Consider the following 21,715-nt stretch of genomic DNA (forward strand, 5'->3'; position numbering starts at 1 on the left):
GGCCTTCTAAAATCCACCACCAGCTCCTTGGTTTTGCTGGTGTTCAGGTGTAGGTGGTTTGAGTTGCACCATTTAACAAAGTCCTTGATGAGGTTCCTATTCTCTTCCTCCTGCCTACTCCTGATGCAGCCCATGATAGCGGTGTCGTCAGCGAACTTTTGCACGTGGCAGGACTCCGAGTTGTATTGGAAGTCCGATGTATATAGGCTGAACAGGACCGGAGAAAGTACAGTCTCCTGCGGTGCTCCTGTGTTGCTGACCACAGTGTCAGACCTGCAGTTCCCAAGACGCACATACTGAGGTCTGTTTGTAAGATTGTCCACGATCCATGCCACTAGGTATGCATCTACTCCCATCTCTGTCAGCTTGTCCCTAAGGAGCAGAGGTTGGATGGTGTTGAAAGTGCTAGAGAAGTCTAGAAACATAATTCTTACAGCACCATTGCCTCTGTTCAAGTGGGAGAGTGATCGGTGTAGCTTATAGATGGCATCCTCCGCTCCCACCTTCTCCTGGTATGTGAACTGCAGAGGGTTGAGGGCGTGTTGGACCTGTGGCCTCAGGTGGTGAAGCAGCAGCCTCTCCATGGTCTTCATCACATGTGACGTCAGAGCGACAGGCCGGAAGTCGTTCAGCTCACTAGGACGTGATACCTTTGGGACTGGGGTGATGCAAGATGTTTTCCAAAGCCTCGGGACTCTCCCCTGTTCCAAGCTCAGGTTGAAGATGCACTGTAAAGGACTGCCCAGCTCCGACGCAGAGACCTTCAGCAGTCGTGGCGATACTCCATCTGGACCCACTGCTTTGCTGGCACGAAGTCTCTTGGATATAACACTTTGTCCTCTGAACATTTATGCGTTTTCTGATCCTGGGTAAATGGTACAAGGCCACATGGGTATGGAGCTTTACTGGGGCAACATCAGGAACCAACCGTGAAAAGAACACCAGCACTCTCGCACTCGCTCATTCAGAGCTGAATTAGAATTGCCAGTCATTCTTCAGGGTGTTGGAGGAAACTGGAAAAAATGGATAAAATTTCTGAGAAGAACTTACATATTCCACAGAGACGGCCACTTGGCCGGTTTGTGAACTCGGGACCTGTGAGGCAGAGTGTTATATATCCGGCATCACCATCGTAACAAAGCAGAAAATGATTGAATTTTGAAAAATTTTGATGACGTAAACAGGCAATGAATTGAAAAACACTTTTGTTCAAGTATCAAGCATGAGTGTCTTCCACCTTTGTCGAAGTAGTTGGGTTCCTTCATTTTGGTAAGGGTTTATCCCATAAAAGAAATATTGAAATATTTAGAAGAATTATTTTATTGGATTCCTATTTGAGATTCTAATTGTGTCCTTTGTGGAGATTTCAGTTATTATTTGGTTGAGGGAAATTGTTTTGCTTTCCGTTTTAAAATTTTTAATTTATTGAAAGGGGTATTTTTGACCCAGAATACCAATTTCTCTAGCATGTTCCTGTCCTCCCCATTATTTTTATGTCTTTGTTTCTTCTTTGTTTCTTTGTCCCTACTCCAGCAAAGCATTTCAAAAGTGTAATAGTGCCTTCTCCCTGCTTTAGTGTAGGGTGTGGCATTAGCAGGGTGCTGCACTGTATGCGGTTTACACCACATAATTCACTTTTCATTGAGACCAGAATGTTTAGTATTTGCCTGATCTGACCACAAATCATTTTACCACATACAGTACAAGCCTTGCTCCTTAAGTGTTCCTTTGGCTTTACTTTTATTTCAATCCTTGCCTTTTACTTAGTTTGTGACCCTTGAGTGAGTCACTTAACCTGCCTTTGCTCCAGCTGTAAAACACTTAATAGGTCAATATGTACAAAGTCTGCATTTGTTACATCCATTGAAACTGTGCTTACTAATAAAATTGGAACTGCATAAAATAAAAATAGATGGCATGGTGTTTGTAGCAGAGATTTCCTTTTCATCACTAGTGGGATCGATTTTCCATGTAACACCCAATATTAAAGCAGTTTTTAACACCTGGGCTAATTTCTGTTTGTTCACAAAAGGGAATTTAGCTATGGTACTTTCTATTATTATCATGAATTTATTTTTTTAATGTTATTGCTTTTTGTTTTCTTTCAATGGTGTGCAAAACCACAGAAAATCTTTCCTTGGCGTGTACTGTTGTCCTTGGGCATTCTTTGCATACTACTAGAAGCTAAAGTTACTGTTTCTACAGTAACAATGTCATTTCATGTTTTAAACTAGAAAAGAAAATTAAAACACAAAATATTTAATCAAGATAGTGTTGTGGTAATTACCGTACATACTAGCGTATAAGTCGGGTCTTGACCTGAAAAATCAATCATAAAATCAGACCCCGAGTTAATTTTATTTATTTATTTATTTATTTATTTATTTATTTATTTTTTACATAAGAATATGGGGGATGTGCAGGACTGCAGTAACTACAGGGGAATAAAATTGATGAGCCACAGCATGAAGTTATGGGAAAGAGTAGTGAAAGCTAGGTTAAGAAGTGAGGTGATGATTAGTGAGCAGCAGTATGGTTTCATGCCAAGAAAGAGCACCACAGATGCAATGTTTGCTCTGAGGATGTTGATGGAGAAGTTTAGAGAAGGCCAGAAGGAGTTGTATTGCGTCTTTGTGGACCTGGAGAAAGCATATGACAGGGTGCCTCAAGAGGAGTTGTGGTATTGTATGAGGAAATCGGGAGTGGCAGAGAAGTACGTAAAAGTTGTACAGGATATGTACGAGGGAAGTGTGACAGTGGTGAGGTCTGCAGTAGGAGTGACGGGTGCATTCAAGTTGGAGGTGGGATTACATCAGGGATCGGCTCTGAGCCCTTTATTTGCAATGGTGATGGACAGGTTGACAGACGAGATTAGACAGGAATCCCCATGGACTATGTTTGGAGCAGGTTGAGGAGACCCTGGAGAGGTGGAGATATGCTCTAGAGAGGAGAGGAATGAAGGTCAGTAGGAACAAGACAGAATACATGTGTGTAAATGAGAGGGAGGTCAGTGGAATGGTGAGAATGCAGGGAGTAGAGTTGGCAAAGTGGATAAGTTTAAATACTTGGGATCAACAGTACAGAGTAATGGGGATTGTGGAAGAGAGATGAAAAAGAGAGTGCGGGCAGGATGGAATGGGTGGAGAAGAGTGTCAGGAGTAATTTGTGACAGACAGGTATCAGCAACAGTGAAAGGGAAGGTCTACAGGACGGTAGTGCGACCAGCTATGTTATTTGGGTTGGAGAAGGTGTCACTGACCAGAAAGCAGGAGACAGAGCTGGAGGTAACAGAGTTAAAGATGCTAAGATATGCACTGGGTGTGACGAGGATGGACAGGATTAGAAATTAGTACATTAGATGGTCAGCTCAAGTTGGACAGTTGGCTCCCGATGAGATTGCGTTGGTTTGGACATGTGCAGAGGAGATATGCTGGGTATATTGGGAGAAGAATGTTAAGGATAGAGTTGCCAGGGAAGAAGAAAAGAGTAAAGCCTAAGCAAAGGTTTATGGATGTGGTGAGAGAGGACATGCAGGTGATGGGTGTAACAGAACAAGATGCAAAGGACAGAAAGATATGGAAGAAGATGATCCCCTGTGGCAACCCCTAACGGGAGCTGCTGAAAGAAGAAAAAGATTAATTTTTTTACATCTTACTTGCTTCCTCCAATCTCGCACCAGTTTCTCAGACACATCGAATTTTGTTACAGCAGCGCAGTTACCAATTTCTTTTGCCACTTCAACAATGTTTAATTTAAAACCAGCTTCATATTTACTCCTGATCCAACGCTCCATTGTAGATAAGGGATGCTCTTACAATAAAGGTGTATGAGGGTGTGAGATACAAAAAACACAAATCAGTGTAAACGTTTCTTCAGAATAGTTTGGGTATTACTGTGTGGTCACGTAGGCACGAGAGAGAGAGGGAGAGGTTAAGAGCACATGCTGATACAGCGCATTGCTGCACCTACATAGAAAAAAAAGTCTGTGTGCTCCATGGTTTCTCTTTTAGGTGGGCATTAGCATATCATAATCCTCGATTTACACAACCAACATTGCAAAATACCAGAAATTATACTGTAAAATCAAGTCCCGACTTATCCGCAGGAAAACTTATCCGTGAATATATACAGTAGGTTCCTAGTGTCTGATCATATAAGCATGTTTCCATACCAAAGAAGCTTGTAAATGTAGCGTAACTGAGGACATTTTTCTGTATACTGCAATGAGCACTGTTTTGGTTTTTTTTGTGTGCTAAGTAATTACCAAAACTAGTATTAAAGTCTGGATACATTTGTTATATAATTTAAGTTTAATACTTCTCCAAAAATATGTTCTACCTTAGTGATAACTCATTAGAAAACAAGCAAGAGTTGACTCTTAAAATATCTATAATCCATATTCTGAAATTAAGGAATACAAGATGAATTATTCAGTGTCTCTCGTCAGGGTCATAACCCAATTACTCTAATGCACTAGGGGACAGAGCTACATTATTTAATAAGAGAAAAATGCATTTATATAATGGATACTGTAAAGTAGTACTGTATATGTACAGTGGTGTGAAAAACTATTTGCCCCCTTCCTGATTTCTTATTCTTTTGCATGTTTGTCACACAAAATGTTTCTGATCATCAAACACATTTAACCATTAGTCAAATATAACACAAGTAAACACAAAATGCAGTTTGTAAATGGTGATTTTTATTATTTAGGGAGAAAAAAAAATCCAAACCTGTGTGAAAAAGTAATTGCCCCCTGAACCTAATAACTGGTTGGGCCACCCTTAGCAGCAATAACTGCAATCAAGCGTTTGCGATAACTTGCAATGAGTCTTTTACAGCGCTCTGGAGGAATTTTGGCCCACTCATCTTTGCAAAATTGTTGTAATTCAGCTTTATTTGAGGGTTTTCTAGCATGAACCGCCTTTTTAAGGTCATGCCATAGCATCTCAATTGGATTCAGGTCAGGACTTTGACTAGGCCACTCCAAAGTCTTCATTTTGTTTTTCTTCAGCCATTCAGAGGTGGATTTGCTGGTGTGTTTTGGGTCATTGTCCTGTTGCAGCACCCAAGATCGCTTCAGCTTGAGTTGACGAACAGATAGCCGGACATTCTCCTTCAGGATTTTTTGGTAGACAGTAGAATTCATGGTTCCATCTATCACAGCAAGCCTTCCAGGTCCTGAAGCAGCAAAACAACCCCAGACCATTACACTACCACCACCATATTTTACTGTTGGTATGATGTTCTTTTTCTGAAATGCTGTGTTCCTTTTACGCCAGATGTAACGGGACATTTGCCTTCCAAAAAGTTCAACTTTTGTCTCATCAGTCCACAAGGTATTTTCCCAAAAGTCTTGGCAATCATTGAGATGTTTCTTAGCAAAATTGAGACGAGCCCTAATGTTCTTTTTGCTTAACAGTGGTTTGCGTCTTGGACATCTGCCATGCAGGCCGTTTTTGCCCAGTCTCTTTCTTATGGTGGAGTTGTGAACACTGACCTTAATTGAGGCAAGTGAGGCCTGCAGTTCTTTAGACGTTGTCCTGGGGTCTTTTGTGACCTCTTGGATGAGTCGTCTCTGCGCTCTTGGGGTAATTTTGGTCGGCCGGCCACTCCTGGGAAGGTTCACCACTGTTCCATGTTTTTGCCATTTGTGGATAATGGCTCTCACTGTGGTTCGCTGGAGTCCCAAAGCTTTAGAAATGGCTTTATAACCTTTACCAGACTGATAGATCTCAATTACTTCTGTTCTCATTTGTTCCTGAATTTCTTTGGATCTTGGCATGATGTCTAGCTTTTGAGGTGCTTTTGGTCTACTTCTCTGTGTCAGGCAGCTCCTATTTAAGTGATTTCTTGATTGAAACAGGTGTGGCAGTAATCAGGCCTGGGGGTGGCTACGGAAATTGAACTCAGGTGTGATACACCACAGTTAGGTTATTTTTTAACAAGGGGGCAATTACTTTTTCACACAGGGCCATGTAGGTTTGGATTTTTTTTCTCCCTAAATAATAAAAACCATCATTTAAAAACTGCATTTTGTGTTTACTTGTTATATTTGACTAATGGTTAAATGTGTTTGATGATCAGAAACATTTTGTGTGACAAACATGCAAAAGAATAAGAAATCAGGAAGGGGGCAAATAGTTTTTCACACCACTGTATAATATACAGTAAGTGCTACATTGGAAGGATTTCACACTGGTGTTGCTTTCAATTTTTGGCCAAACATCTCCTCCCCACATCCAGGCTGGTTTTGTTCCACATCCCAAAGGTGTTCATTTTACATAAATCAATAACTCTAGATCAGGGATTCCCAACCTGGGGTGGCATTTCAGGGTGTGCGACAAAGAGGAAGGTTGTGTTGTAATTTGGCAAAATAGAGTGAGATGCGCTGTCTGACATTATTGTGGCACAATTGTTGTCCCGCAGTGTGCCGTCATTTGTAGATCATTTATTACTTTATTGTTCTTGTCCTGTGATATGAAAAGAATCCAGCATTACACGCCCAGCTGTCACCTGTGAATGAGCCACAGAAATGCGTGTTCTCATGGCTTCCTTCCTCCAGGTTCATAAATGTGACTAACTCTTTTTAAGAGAATGGAATTTATATCATGCAGTGATCCGTAGAGTAGGTCGAGGTCTAGGGTTTAAATTTTGTGCAAGCCTTGATCTCAAAACGTCACTGATTTTGAGGTTTGATTGACATTTGTGGCAGGGTGGGTTAAAGGGGTCTGAATTGGATTCGACACGTGCTGCTTACACTCGGCTCAACTCTCCTGCTGGCGGTCTTGGCAGCAGTGCAGCAGTTGTAACTGTGGGGAACATCTGTTTTTGAGCTGCAGTGCAAGTGTTATTGGGTGCAAAGGTCATCAACTGTGTTTCATTGTTTAGTGGTCCACCATTACCTGTTGCTTCATGGCAGTCTTCAATTCCCCCAAACTCCTCAATTGTTTGGTGTGTCATTTCCTCCAGGCGCTTGATGCTTTGCAGGACACCCCAAGACCCAGTTTTTCAGTCAAATGTCTAAACTTCATAGGGGACACAGATACAAGATTATTGAGATTTATAAGGGTAAATTGCTAAATCTATATTTCATTTTTATGCACGGAGTTAAAAGGTTTTTTTTTTTTTTTTGTTAAATTTGTTCACTTGCAGTACATTATGTGGTTGGATGTGTAGTAAAAAACAATGAAATTTGACTTACCTTCAAATGTGATATATTGTCTAGGGGTGTGGGGCATAGAAACAGTTGGGAAGCACTGCTCTAGATGATCCCAGAATGAGTGAGTTCATAAATATGCACAACACAGAAAACAACTTGTCCTGGGGCATCAGTGTAGGGTTGGTGATTAACATAACATGCACATCTTTGGGATATGCAAGAAAGTCTTGAGAGAAACCCGCTTTATTCCTTCAAAATCCATACTGCTACTTATAAGACCAGTGCACTGCAAGCTAATTACCAATGGAATATATTTAAATAGAACACGTCATACGTTTAAATACCATTACTTATTAATGTAAAATACATGGGGGACACAAAAAAAAACAAACATTTTTTTGGAAAATCGTATATTTCTCAAAACATTTCCAAAATTTAATCACCCTCAAAATACTCTCCCTAAGACGCAATACACTTGTCCCACCACTTTTTCCATTGTTCAAAACTGTTCTGAAACTCTTGCAGTGTCTCGACCGCCTCTATATCCTGAAAACACTTTCCTTTTAAGCTCCCTCTTCATTCTTGGAAATAAGATAAAAATCACAGGGTGCAAGGTCTGGGGAGTGGGGGGGACCATTGTCATCCCGTTTTCGTGAGAAACTGCCACACATTCAATGCTGTGTGGGTAGGAGCGTTGTCGTGATGCAGAAGCCACTCTCCTGATCACCACAATTCAGGTTGTTTTCTCCGCATTCCATCACGCAATCACTTGAGTACTTCAGGGGCACCGCTTGGTCAAATGATGCAGAGGGCAGTCTAATACATGTACAGCACCTTGTACATGGTACAAGGTGCTGTCACAGAGCATAAAGAAAATGGAAAAACCTAAATACCTGGCAAACCATTAAAAAAGCAGTGTCAAAACTCTATATGAACAGCCTCCGTGGGTACCTCTTGACACATCAAAGAAATTACGTGATACATGATGTTTAGAAGTACAAGTTTGTGTATTTCTTTTCCAAGATGCTTCTACTCTGTTGTGATGAGGAGTCTCAAACATCACAATATGGTTATGAGGCCACCAAAAAGACACAGAAAAGCAGGCCAGACAAGAAGAGACTCATCCCAGACCAGCTTGCCTCAAACAGCTTCCTACCTGGCTAGGCCCAAAGTGGGAGAAACTGGCTTAACAATTGTAGATATAAAGAAATGTCCAAAAATATATCATAGTACCCTACAGGAGGTGGGACTTCAAAACCTGAGATCAAGGGTTCAGATCCCACCACTGACACTATGTGACCATGAGCAAATCACTTCACCTCTCTGTTCTTCAACTGAAGAAGGAAAGAAAAAAAAGGAATTGGAACCAACTACATCTCAGATGTTGTAAGTCGCCTAGGTTAAAGGAGTCAGCCAAGTAATAATCAAATGCCATTAGTTATTCCTCTAAATTGGTCAGCTGCGATCCTTTATGTAGATCCTCTATGTTAAGTTTCATTACTTGTCTTCTACTGTAAATTCTGATCTGAAGGCCATTTTAATTGGTTGCAGTAATCTGGTGTAAATGTGCACATTTGTAATCTGATCATACATTAGAGTATTGCAGTTCATGATCAGTGCATTATCATGGTATATCCCTCTACCAACCCTTTACCTAGGGGTAAGTGTATTCATCAGATTCGTTACCGGGTTGGTCTACTGTTACACCTTAAGATTAACACACACATACATAGATCTACACATACACATACACACAGACCCTCAACAGTGCCCTATGAATGACACACACACACACAGCTGGCTAATCTTTAGCACTTTAAACCACACAAGTGCCTTATGAATAACACAACTTCTCACTCTCTTAGGACTTCTTGAGACTTGCATACACACAGACCCTAATCACAACAGTGCCCCATGAATGACACACACACACAGCAGGTTAACCTCTAGCACTTTAAACCACACAAATGCCTTATGAATAACACCGCCTGTCACTCTCTCAGCACTTCAAGAGACTTGCTTATTATCAGCATGAACAACATACGATGTTTTAAAGATATCTCAAACCTAAATATTACTTTTGGTCTCCAAGACTACATTTAAACATACAAAGGCTTAGCATCCTTGACTATAGGCCATTTATGAGCCAAGAATGCCTTACTTTACGTACTTTTCCCTACTATTGGGTGGAGCTCTCACCCTCAGCCTTAATAAACCTCGCAACACAGAGGTAATGGCAAATCTCTCACTGCACCAGGTGCTGAAATAAATCGGTTATTACTTCATTCACTCTAGACATTAAGACAAAGCGTAGAAAGTTAAAAGCAGCATGGTATTAATTACAGAAATAATACCAGTGGAACAACGAATAATAGAAAATAGGACTGATAGTAAAGTCTGGATATATATAATCTAGAAAAAGCTTACAAAAAAGTAAAGATGAGAAGGATGAATGTCGCAGGCAGCTTGTAATAGAGCACTCGTCGTTGTTCATGAGATGCTTTTCTGATGATCAGATTGAAAAGGCCGCATGTTGTTGGTTCCCTCTTCTGACATTGCTCTGTTCCCTTCTCCTGATGTCTTCGTTCCTTTTTCTTCCTCCCTCCTACATCGCTGTTCAGACGAGGCATATTTATTATCAAATTCTACCGGGGGGTTTTGCAAGATGTGATTGTTAGATATTCTGATTGGCTGGCTGTCACTATGATGATTGAATTTACGGTCCGTTTTCCCAAACAAAACCTTTTTTGGTGTTGCCTGAGGTATCGGCATGTCTTTCTTTTCTTGTTGGAACAGCTGTTTTAAAAGTGAGGTACAACTGGGAAGAGGATATGCTTTGATGTGTCCTGAAGTTAGTTCATCTGTTGTTGTGTTCTGAACAAAATATCAAAATGTACAGATTTTGTACCCCACAACAATCCATTTGATCAGTATGCCCAAATCTTGGCCAGATAATCCTCAATAACAATTAAATTCATGTTTGAAAGCTTATTTTCTGTTGTTAGGCTTTGTTGCCCTGTTTCTGTACAACAAAGAAAGAAAGCATAAAGGTGACTGGATGCCACCATAATCTCCATGAAACACTTAGAGGAATTTAGAGTAAAGGTGCATTTAATATTTACAAGAACTGTTTGGGAGCACAAAGTTCGGTTATCGGGCTTGATCGGAGTGGATGAAGATCTGGTTGTTGTGTAAACTTTGTAGCATTTATAAATCTGTTTGGAGCTGAATCCTGAATAATTCAGAGCATGAAAAAAGTCTCCATGCATGTCACTTTTATGAGTAAAAAACATATATCCCCACATATGCACCATTTAAGTGAGCTGTACATGGAAATATTAAGCATTTTTTTTTAATGCTTTTACTACCAATAACATTTTTATTTCTTTTATGGACTTTGTTATACAGAAACACATTGATCAAGCAATCTGTTTAAAGCAAGATGATCCAGATTGCTACTATCTTCGTGGGCGATGGTGTTATGAGGTAAGAAGAATGTGTTTTTATGTATTAGTGTCTTAATCAATTCTGTAATTAAACAATAGTGAGATTTGAGTGTCTGTGATGACAATAAAATTCAGTTCACTTTAGGTTATTTTCAAAAAGTACACTGTTTTAATCAATGCTCAGTATACATTATTACAAGTATAGAGTATTACGTGGAAATGCAGAATTAAACACACAAGAAATGCAATTGTAATTCAGAAAGCAAGAAGAATATGCAGTATGTATACAGAAATATTCATACATCCACAGATTTTTTTTTAAACGTGTGTGTTTCTTCCATCCATTCATTACCCAACCCGCTATATCCTAACTACAGGGTCACAGGGGTCTGCTGGAGCCAATCCCAGCCAACATAGGGCACAAGGCAGAAAACAAACCCCGGGCAGGGTGCCAGCCCACCGCAGGGCACGCACACACATACACACACACACACCCACACACCAAGCACACACTAGGGACAATTTAAAATCGCCAATGCACCTAACCTGCATGTCTTTGAACTGTGGGAGGAAACTGGAGTACCCGGAGGAAACCCACTCTGACACGGGGACAACATGCAAACTCCACGCAGGGAGGACCCGGGAAGCGAACCCAGGTCTCCTAACTGAGAGGCAGCAGTGCTACCCACTGCGCCACTGTGCCACCCCTATACATTTCTTAAATGATCAAATTAAATGGAAACGGAAAAGAAAATCTGTCGTACCCCACTATCTGCTCTCTGCACTGTATCACCATTTGAACACAAAGGTCTGACAAAAATGTGCTGCAAGGCCAGAGATGGCAGTGACACAAAGTGCCAACACAGGATACTAAGAAGAGAAGGTCATCATACATTTTGTCACATTTGTTGAAAACCCATATGAAGAGCTTCAGTAAGTAACTTAAGAAGAGTACATAATGCTACAATAATGTCTATTTGGTCTTGATTTAACTGATAATTTGACAGGTAGACTGAGGGCCTTGGAGCTAAAGACAGACTCTGGGAAATGTTAAGCAGGCCCACATCTGGAGGTTGCAGTGTAAGCTGTAAAGCATACTCCATGTGATTTTCATTCAGTTATTTTGTTAGTTCTAGTTATGGTTGTTGGTGATTTGTTTGGATCTAACAGTATAGCAGTACTAAGACTTTGAGTAGCCTGACTGCAAAGCATTAAAATGGTCACTTTTTATCAGTAATGGTTTTCTACAGATTGCTTCTCCGGAGTTGGCTTTCATTTATACAGTGCATCTGGAAAGTATTCACAGCGCATCACTTTTTCCACATTTTGTTATGTTACAGCCTTATTCCAAAATGGATTAAATTCATTTTTTTCCTCCGAATTTTACACACAACACCCCATAATGACAACGTGAAAAAAGTTTACTTGAGGTTTTTGCAAATTTATTAAAAATAAAAAAACTGAGAAATCCCATGTACATAAGTATTCACAGCCTTTGCTCAATACTTTGTCGATGCACCTTTGGCAGCAATTACAGCCTCAAGTCTTTTTGAATATGATGCCACAAGCTTGGCACACCTATCCTTGGCCAGTTTCACCCATTCCTCTTTGCAGCACCTCTCAAGCTCCATCAGGTTGGATGGAAAGCGTCGGTGCACAGCCATTTTAAGATCTCTCCAGAGATGTTCAATCGGATTCAAGTCTGGGCTCTGGCTGGGCCACTCAAGGACATTCACAGAGTTGTCCTGAAGCCACTCCTTTGATATCTTGGCTGTGTGCTTAGGGTCATTGTCCTGCTGAAAGATGAACCGTCGCCCCAGTCTGAGGTCAAGAGCACTCTGAAGCAGGTTTTCATCCAGGATGTCTCTGTACATTGCTACAGTCATCTTTCCCTTTATCCTGACTAGTCTCCCAGTTCCTGCCGCTGAAAATCATCCCCACAGCATGATGCTGCCACCACCATGCTTCACTGTAGGGATGGTATTGGCCTGGTGATGAGCGATGCCTGGTTTCCTCCAAACGTGACACCTGGCATTCACACCAAAGAGTTCAATCTTTGTCTCGTCAGACCAGAGAATTTTCTTTCTCATGGTCTGAGAGTCCTTCAGGTGCCTTTTGGCAAACTCCAGGCGGGCTGCCATGTGCCTTTTACTAAGGAGTGGTTTCCGTCTGGCCACTCTACCATACACGCCTGATTGGTGAATTGCTGCAGAGGTGGTTGTCCTTCTGGAAGGTTCTCCTCTCTCCACAGAGGACCTCTGGAGCTCTGACAGTGACCATCGGGTTCTTGGTCATCTCCCTGACTAAGGCCCTTCTCCCCAGATCGCTCAGTTTAGATGGCCGGCCAGCTCTAGGAAGAGTCCTGGTGGTTTCGAACTTCTTCCACTTACGGATGATGGAGGCCACTGTGCTCATTGGGACCTTCAAAGCAGCAGAAATTTTTCTGTAACCTTCCCCAGATTTGTGCCTCGATACAATCCTGTCTCGGAGGTCTGCAGACAATTCCTTTGACTTCATGCTTGGTTTATGCTCTGACATGAACTGTCAACTGTGGGACCTTATATAGACAGGTGTGTGCCTTTCCAAATCCTGTCCAATCAACTGAATTTACCACAGGTGGACTCCACTTAAGCTGCAGAAACATCTCAAGTATGATCAGGGGAAACAGGATGCACTTGAGCTTAATTTTGAGCTTCATGGCAAAGGCTGTGAATACTTATGTACATGTGCTTTCTCAATTTTTATTTTTAATAAATTTGCAAAAATCCCACTTTTTTCACGTTGTCATTATGAGGTGTTGTGTGTAGAATTCTGAGGAAAAAAATGAATTTAATCCATTTTGGAATAAGGCTGTAACATAACAAAATGTGGAAAAAGTGATGCGCTGTGAATACTTTCCGGATGCACTGTATATAAAGTGAAACGTCTGCCATCTTTGTGTTTAGTTATAATGGGCGTTTTTCTTTAATAGTGGTTTTTTTTTTTTTTTTTTTTTTTTAATAAAGGATGGACAAAGTGTGCATCTGTTTTAAGGTAGAATCTTTTACAAACATTTATTTCACTCCAGAAAATATAGAAGTTGATAATTCTTTTGAGTTATATCACATTACCATTTTGTTTTCATAGGTTGCTGACATTTTCCATTTGTTCGAATTGCTAGCTTCCATGATGATCGCACCCAAAGCTCTTTGGGGTTATCAACTTTATCAAAGCAGCCATATATAAGAGCCAGCACAGGCGTTCTCAAAATATCCAAGGTTAGGATACTGTGAGCAAATGCAAAGCAAACTTTTATTTACTTTCATTTTGATAGTACGGATATGAACTTTCTTTTGTTTTGAACCGTGATTTTTTTTGACTAGTATTTTGGGTTCTGACAATTGATTGTTTGATTTCCTATGAACTCAGCATGTTTCCTGACCATGTCTTACTCCTGGTTCTTCCTCACTAAAATTTTTCACTGTCTCTCTCTGAGTCAATACAGTATTTGAACTGACTTTTTATATAGTATATAAAATTAAGATATACTATGTAACTCAGGCTCCACATCCAAGGATTCAACAAACTGCGGATTGAAAATATTTAGAAGAAAAAAATCCAGAATGTTCCTAAAAGCAAAAGTTAAATTTGCCACATGCCTAGCACTATGCTGAATCCATGCAAATTAAGAGTTCTGTAGGTAGTGGCTGTAGCCTCCAGCCATTGGAGTTGAATAAAATGGCTCATAGGAGTAACTTAGAGCTCCTATATGTCAGTCAATTGCCAAGGTGCAAAACAGTTTCCATTTTCATACTTCCCGCAGTACTACAGTTCTTAAACAAAACACAAAAGACACTCATACTCCAGAAAATAGAAACACTCCGACAACGAAGACTAAAAATCACTAATCAAAAAGTTAAACTGAAATCAGACTTTCTTAAACCGTTGAAGCCTTCCATTCAAAATGAGTTCATGCATCAGCCCACAGACATCTGGCCAGGACACCTGCTTTAAACTTAGGTAAGGTTATCTATACAGTGCACAGGGCTGTGGGGCTACAAACAGCTTGGACACACATAGACTGGTAGAAGGTATCAGTACACTCTACATGAAATACTAAGTTTTTAACAGACAAAGCCATTGTTATTTACAGGGACATACATGCACATAGCCACAAGCGCTGCCCTGCATTTGTTTTAAACAAAAGTCAGCAATCTGAACTTACCCCGACTTTACCTCTCACTTCTGGGCTGCGCACGTACACACATTTCCACGTGTATACGCTTATATATAAGACTAGGGGGCTCTGCCGCCTTCTTGCTTTGCTCGCCAACCCCCGTGTAGGCCCTACACACTAGTCATTTCCCGGATCTGCCGCTTGCGTATGGGGAAGCGTATGTACAATTTAAACAGATTGTTATTTTCATGGGAACTGTTACATATGCATAACAGACCCAACTATTTTTCATTACAGCGAGTAATTAACCATAGTAAAAAATATTATGCTTCATGTTTCGTTAGAGGTATTTGTTGAGTTATACGTGTTTGTTCTGTTTGGCTTTGAAATTAACACGCAAATACTTACACTTTTACTGTAACATTTCAGTAAAAAAAAACAATATTTGGAATTTAAATTTTCGTCAATATCGCATTGAATTTTGCTTCCATGTTTGGATGTACATCATGACAACGAAACGTATAACTGGCTGTGAGTGAATATTGTTTCTTTCTCTCTAATAAATAAACCGACTTTTTCGAATGTTTCTCTGATTTGTTAATTGTAATAGCAAAAGCTATTCTAACGGGAAACTGTAAATGTTTTAATACGGATAACATTATTGGCTGTAGAATTTCTATTACGTCCGATCATTTAACTCTTTTGATTCTATGTCGCATCACTTCTCCATGATCATAAATATGAACCTGACCGAATTGTGATTTCTTTGAAATTAAACTTGTAGTAGGTTTAATTATTGCAGGACCACAGATTCTCATAGCGTATGGTCCTGAATTGTGTAAATCTATGTTTTGAGCATTGAATGATGTGAACGCGAACAGATTAGTGTAGATTCGTATATTTTGCGAAAAGGTCTACATCGATGGAAACGAATAGATTTGTATGTCTTGTATTAAAATGAGGAAAGGATAGCTAGATAGATAGATACTTTATTAATCCCAATGGGAAATTCAAAGTGTAAAAATTTTATAAGAGCTATATCAACAACAACCACCACCACCGATGGTCATGTACACTTCTGGCTTTTAATCCATCAATGTAGGAACATCATGGTGCTTTCATTAGGTGGTGGTGGCACAGGTCGCCACCACAGAAAACTGGGGAAAAAAACAGAACAGAGAGTAGGGGTTAGTACAGATTTTACAGCCACCGTGAATAGTGATAATTAATTGAATATACAGAGCTTCAGGATTAAACTGAAATGAAGTTATGAGAAAGCCATGTTAAAGTAATGAGTTTTTAGCAGTTTTTTTAAAGTGCTCCACTGTATTAGCCTGGCGAATTCCTATTAGCAGGCTATTCCAGATTTTAGGTGCATAATAGCAGAAGGCTGCCTAACCACTTCTTTTAAGTTTAGCTCTTGGAATTCTAAGCACGCTCATTTGAGGATATAAGGTGTCAGACATTCCGATATATAAGATGGAGCGAGATTATTTAAAGCTTTGTAAACCATAAGCAGTATTTTAAAGTCAATTCTGAATGATCCAGGTAACCAGTGTAGTGACATCAAAACTGGAGAAATGTGCTCGGATTTTCTTTTTCTAGATAGGATTCTAGCAGCTGCATTCTGCAGTAGTTGCAAATGATTCGTCTGTTTTGGGTATTCCTGAGAGGAGTGCGTTACAGTAATCTAGTCGACTGAAAACAAAAGCGTGAACTAATTTCTCAGCATCTTTCAATGATATAAGAGGTCTAACTTTTGCTATGTTTCTTAAGTGAAAAAATGCTTTCCTAGTGATCTGATTAATATGCGATTTAAAATTCAGGTTACAGTCAACAGTTACCCCTAAATTCTTTACCTCCATCTTGACTTTTAATCCTAGTGCATCAAGTTTATTTCTAATAACCTCATTATATCCATTAACTATAATTTCTGTTTTCTCTTTATTTAGCTTGAAAATTACTATTCATACATTTATAGTACTAGGGTGTTGTACCGTGTTATTACATCTTGCCTGAAGAAGGGGCCTGAGTTGCCTCGAAAGCTTGCATATTGTAATCTTTTTAGTTAGCCAATAAAAGGTGTCATTTTGCTTGGCTTTTCTCTATATTCATACATTTAGAAACACAAGTAAGACATTGTGTTAGTGAAACAACAGAGTCGGGGTCATCAGGTGCTATTGATAAATACAGCTACGTGTCATCAGCATAGCTGTGGTAACTCACGTTATGCCCCAAGATAATCTGACCTAAAGGAAGCACGTAGATCGAAAAGAGCAGCGGACCCAGGATAGAGCCTTGTGGAACACCATATAGAATATCATGTGTCTTTGAGTTGTAATTACCACAACTAACAAAGAATTTTCTCCCTGCCAGGTAGGATTCAAACCAATTTAAGACACAGCCAGAGAGGCCCACCCATTGACTAAGGCAATTTCTAAGAATATTGTGATCAATGGTGTCAAATGCGGCACTCGGCTCTTAGAGGATGAGAACAGATAAATGGCCTCTGACTGCATTTACCCGCAAGTCATTTACTACTTTAACGAGTGCAGTTTCTGTGCTGTGATTTGTTCTAAAACCCGACTGAAACTTATCAAGAATAGCATGTTTATTGAGGTGGTCATTTAGCTGCATAATGACTGCCTTCTCTAGAATTTTGCTTAAGAAAGGCAGGTTAGAAATGGGTCTAAAATTTTCAAAAGCAGAGGGGTCGAGATTATTTTTCTTGAGTAGGGGTTTAACTACAGCAGTCTTAAGACAGTCTGGGAAGATCCCCGTATCTAATGACGAGTTTACTATGTCAAGAATACTATCAATTAGCACGCCTGATACTTCTTTGAAAAAACTTGTTGGTATTGGGTCAAGGACGCAAGTGGAGGGTCTCAGTTGAGAAATTATTTTATGTAAATCTATCCTGGTGAAAGAATTTAATTTGTTTATAACGGAGTACTGGGGCTTAAGAGGATCCGCAGTGTTGGGGAGATATACTATATTATTTCTAATATCATTACTTTTTTGATTGAAAAATACAGCAATAGCCTCACAAGTTTCACTGGAAGTATTTTGGAGGCATTCCTTTGAGTTACCTGGGTTTAGCAGACGATCAATCGTAGAGAATAAGACTCTGGGATTACTAGCATTTGTTTATTTATAATTCTAGAGAAATAGCAGCACCTCTCAAGATGGACTATGTTGTTGTATTCTGATATTTTAACCTTCAGTATCTCATAGTGGATAGTTAGTTTAGTTTTTCTCCATTTACGCTCCACTCTACGGCATGTTCTCTTTAAATCAGACACTCTTTGGGTCTTCCATGGTATAACAATGCTAGAAGATTTTTTAACTGTCTTTTCAGGTGCAACTACTGTATGTCAACAGCAGCTCTCACCTTGGTATTAAATTTTTCCACCTTACTATTTACATTATTCTCACTATTGTAGTTAGCACTATAAACGGACTGGTTGCTTAGAATGTTTGTATATTTTAAAGCTGCTGATGAATCAAATAAGTGTTTAACAATATGCTTTTCATGAATATCTTCTATCAATATTTCTATATTAAATAGTAAAAGAAAATTGTCTGATAGACCAATATCAATGATCTGCTTTACATCAACTTTTAGTCCTTTGGTAAGTACTAAGTCTAACGTATGACCTGCTTTTTGTGTAGGCTGATTAACGAGCACACACACACACACACACATAGATATAGTAAAAGAGGGAGAAGAGGCAAAAAACGGTTTGGGGTAGCCATCCCATATACTTTGTACAAAGTATTCTATAAATGAAACACAGAATAGTCACTAGGGACTGAGTCCAAACTGACTCATTTTATAGAATGTAGGCTGGAAGGGGTGTGCTTGTGGGGCCAGAACCAGAAGTGATGTCATGCTGGATCTTCATTGCAGGGTCTGGAGAAGAGGGAAGAGAGAGTTATTACACATTGCCTCCCCCTGGCATAGTATAAAAGTACAATTTCTTAAGCCCTTTGACTGCCTCCCATATATTATGACCCTAACAGACACAAGTCACAAGAACTTTTTATTCGGGAAACTCCTCAAGCAAGTGACAGCAGTAAGCACAGTCACAATAAGCACAATAATAAAGCACTCAGCACTTTTTGCTTTGTCTTTCTCTCTTATTGTTTTCTCTTTCTCCCTCTGCCTCCATTCCTCCTGTTGATCTTCGTTGTCCTCCTCCTGACTCTGGCTCTTGGAATGAAGGCAGTAGGTTCTTTTATGCTGCACCCAGGAGTACTTCTTGTTGCTCTTTAGCGTGGTCCAGAAGGACTTCTGGGTGATGCGGAAGGTCCAGCAGCACCTCCTGGTGGCACCCACAGAACCCAACAGGTCTGTGCTGAACTCCAACTCCCATGGTGCTCTGTGGCAATCCGAGGCACCACTGCAACCCAGGGGGGCTGCCATCTAGTGCTCCAGGGGAGATAATGCCCTGAACACTCTTTCCTCCGGTTCTTCCATTATGAAGGCGTCCCTGCCCGGCAGCCGCCCTCCACTATATATATGTATAGTAAAAGAACACAAGAGAGAGATGGGAAGAAGGTTTGGGGATCCACCCTGTATACTTCAGCTTTGCGTAAGTCCATAACAGAAAACACACCCAACAAGTTGTCTCAAAGGACTGAGTCACAACACGACTGACACAGAAGGAAGAGGAGGGTCTCCTGAGTTGAAACTGGCAGTGAGTTCAAGATTGGGAGTGGTGTTAGGAGGATTTCCCCTCTGGGAGTCTGTGGAGGAAGGAAAAAAGGCATTAATGCACACTGTCAACCCCTGCTCCAGCGTAACCACACTCTTAGTCAAGCCAATCAACTGCTTCCCAAGCACATGTGTGTGAGATAGTCATATGAAAAAGTTTGTGAACCCCTCTCAGCCTGCGTAATAATTTACTTTCAACAAACAAGATAACAGTGATTTGTCTTTCATTTTCTAGGAACATCTGAGTACTGGGGTGTTTTCCGAACAAAGATTTTTAGTGAAGCAGTATTTAGTTGTATGAAATTAAATCAAATGTGAAAAACTGGCTGTGTAAAAAATTTTGCTCCCCTTGTAATTTTGCGGATTTGAATGCATGTAACTGCTCAATACTGATTACTTGCAACACCAAATTGGTTGGATTAGCTCGTTAAGACTTGAACTTCATAGACAGGTGTGTCCTCAATGCAACTCTCAAAAGATCTGAAAACAAAGATTGTTCAGTATCATGGTTTAGGTGAAGGCTACAAAAAGCTATGTCAGAGGTTTAAACTGTCAGTTTCAACTGTAAGGAATATTATCAGGAAATGGAAGGCCACAGGCACAGCTGCTGTTAAACCCAGGTCTGGCAGGCCAAGAAAAATACAGGAGCGGCATATGCGCAGGATTGTGAGAATGGTTATAGATAACCCACAGATCACCTCCAAAGACCTGCAAGAACATCTTGCTGCAGATGGTGTATCTGTACATCGTTCTACAATTCATATATATATATATATATATATATATATATATATATATATAATGTATGTATATGTATATATATATGTATGTTTAATTTAGCACTCAATCCCAAATTCAGCAAGTAATTAAAACTTCTATTTTCAACATTGCCTTCATAGCTTTTTTTTAATCTTGGTCTATCTGTGACTCCAGTGTAGTTTGGATGAGTGTTTTGCAGCTATAATAGAAATCTGTTACTCGCATCTTTTTTGCAAGTAAGGTTTCTAACTTCTGATCTGTCTGAAAGTACAATGGGATTTGTCCGAGTTGCAGGCGTATGTGGGTGGCCTTTTTGGGGTGGCAAAAACTGAAAGACAGCCATCATTTTTCACTTGTATGTACAAAAAATTTAATAAAAGCTGAATACCCCAAATAAAGAAAGACGGCTTTTGGTGAAAGATAACACCTAGTTATTAAGAGGCCTTTCCTCCCAAAATAGATTTGAACAGCATGTCTACAGCATAGCGGTTTTTATGATAATCACTGGGCTTTGTTCTTTTGGCTTTATACATCTGTTAGAAGTTGTGCTCTAAATGCAGATAATCAGAGCCATCACTAAGTCTGTCACACAAACAGATTGTATTTCATATTATTCTAGACATTAAAAAGAGAAATACAGCAAGAGCAAGTTGTCTCTATTGTTGTTTTTGTTTTTTCTACTTTTTTCAGTTTGTTTCTAAAAATATCTGGTGGTTGGGTTTCTGAAGAACATTCACGCAAACCTAAATTGTTTATGAATGCCTTCTGTATGGTTTCTGAACTGTCATGTCAATGGAAATCATTACAGAGTGGCTTATAATGACTGTTTGCTACCAATAAATCAGGATTGCACGCAGCATATCGGTGCAAGGTGGGAAAGGGTACTGACTGTGGAGGTTCAAAATAATGAGATGTAAGCATTGTGTTGATGCTTGATTAGTGTTTGTCCTCATTTCCATGAAAAAAAATATTGGTTTACTTTTAGGTTTTCTTCGCATATTTTTGAGATTGAATGCTATCGGATCCTTCTCTAAATCTCAGTAATATGTCTGGGGAACCTGAGTGATTTAATTACACTTAAAATGACTTCATACCAGCAGCTAGTGGCCTTTGTTGAAAAAAAACAAAAGTGTGAAATATGTCACTGTGATCTGTGGGGTTTATTCCATAATACATGATTTCACTCAAAACTAAGGCCATAACTTGACATACTGTAGTTGAAAATATCTGAACTATGCAAAGCAAGCTCACAGGGAGAAATATTACTGCCAGGTAAACAACCTGACAGTAAGCTGGGAAGAGACAAGTGGAGAGAACTTAGCTGTACCCCATGGTCTGATGGTCTGTTGATGGTCAACAGTTACTGTGTGCTATTTCCATTTATCTTGTCCCAGCAAAAGATTATTTCCCATGTTTGGCAAGTGCATGTTCTTATCTTGGGAACAAAGACTATTGGAAAAGTATAAAGCTTGGGC

The 21,715-nt window shown here is 39.8% G+C and overlaps 1 protein-coding gene across 1 annotated transcript in view; it reads left to right on the forward strand.

Moving 5' to 3' along the window:
- The window catches only part of rmdn3 (regulator of microtubule dynamics 3), a 126,875-nt gene that overhangs the window by 63,360 nt on the left and 41,800 nt on the right, over window positions 1–21,715 (forward strand). Inside the window, exon 8 of the mRNA XM_028821642.2 lies at window positions 10,571–10,648. Within this exon, the coding sequence (XP_028677475.1) occupies window positions 10,571–10,648 (78 nt within the window). The remainder of the gene's footprint in view (window positions 1–10,570; window positions 10,649–21,715) is intronic.

This window comes from Erpetoichthys calabaricus, chromosome 16 (assembly GCF_900747795.2).
Source record: "Erpetoichthys calabaricus chromosome 16, fErpCal1.3, whole genome shotgun sequence".
In the NCBI taxonomy this organism is placed as follows: Eukaryota; Metazoa; Chordata; class Cladistia; order Polypteriformes; family Polypteridae; genus Erpetoichthys; species Erpetoichthys calabaricus.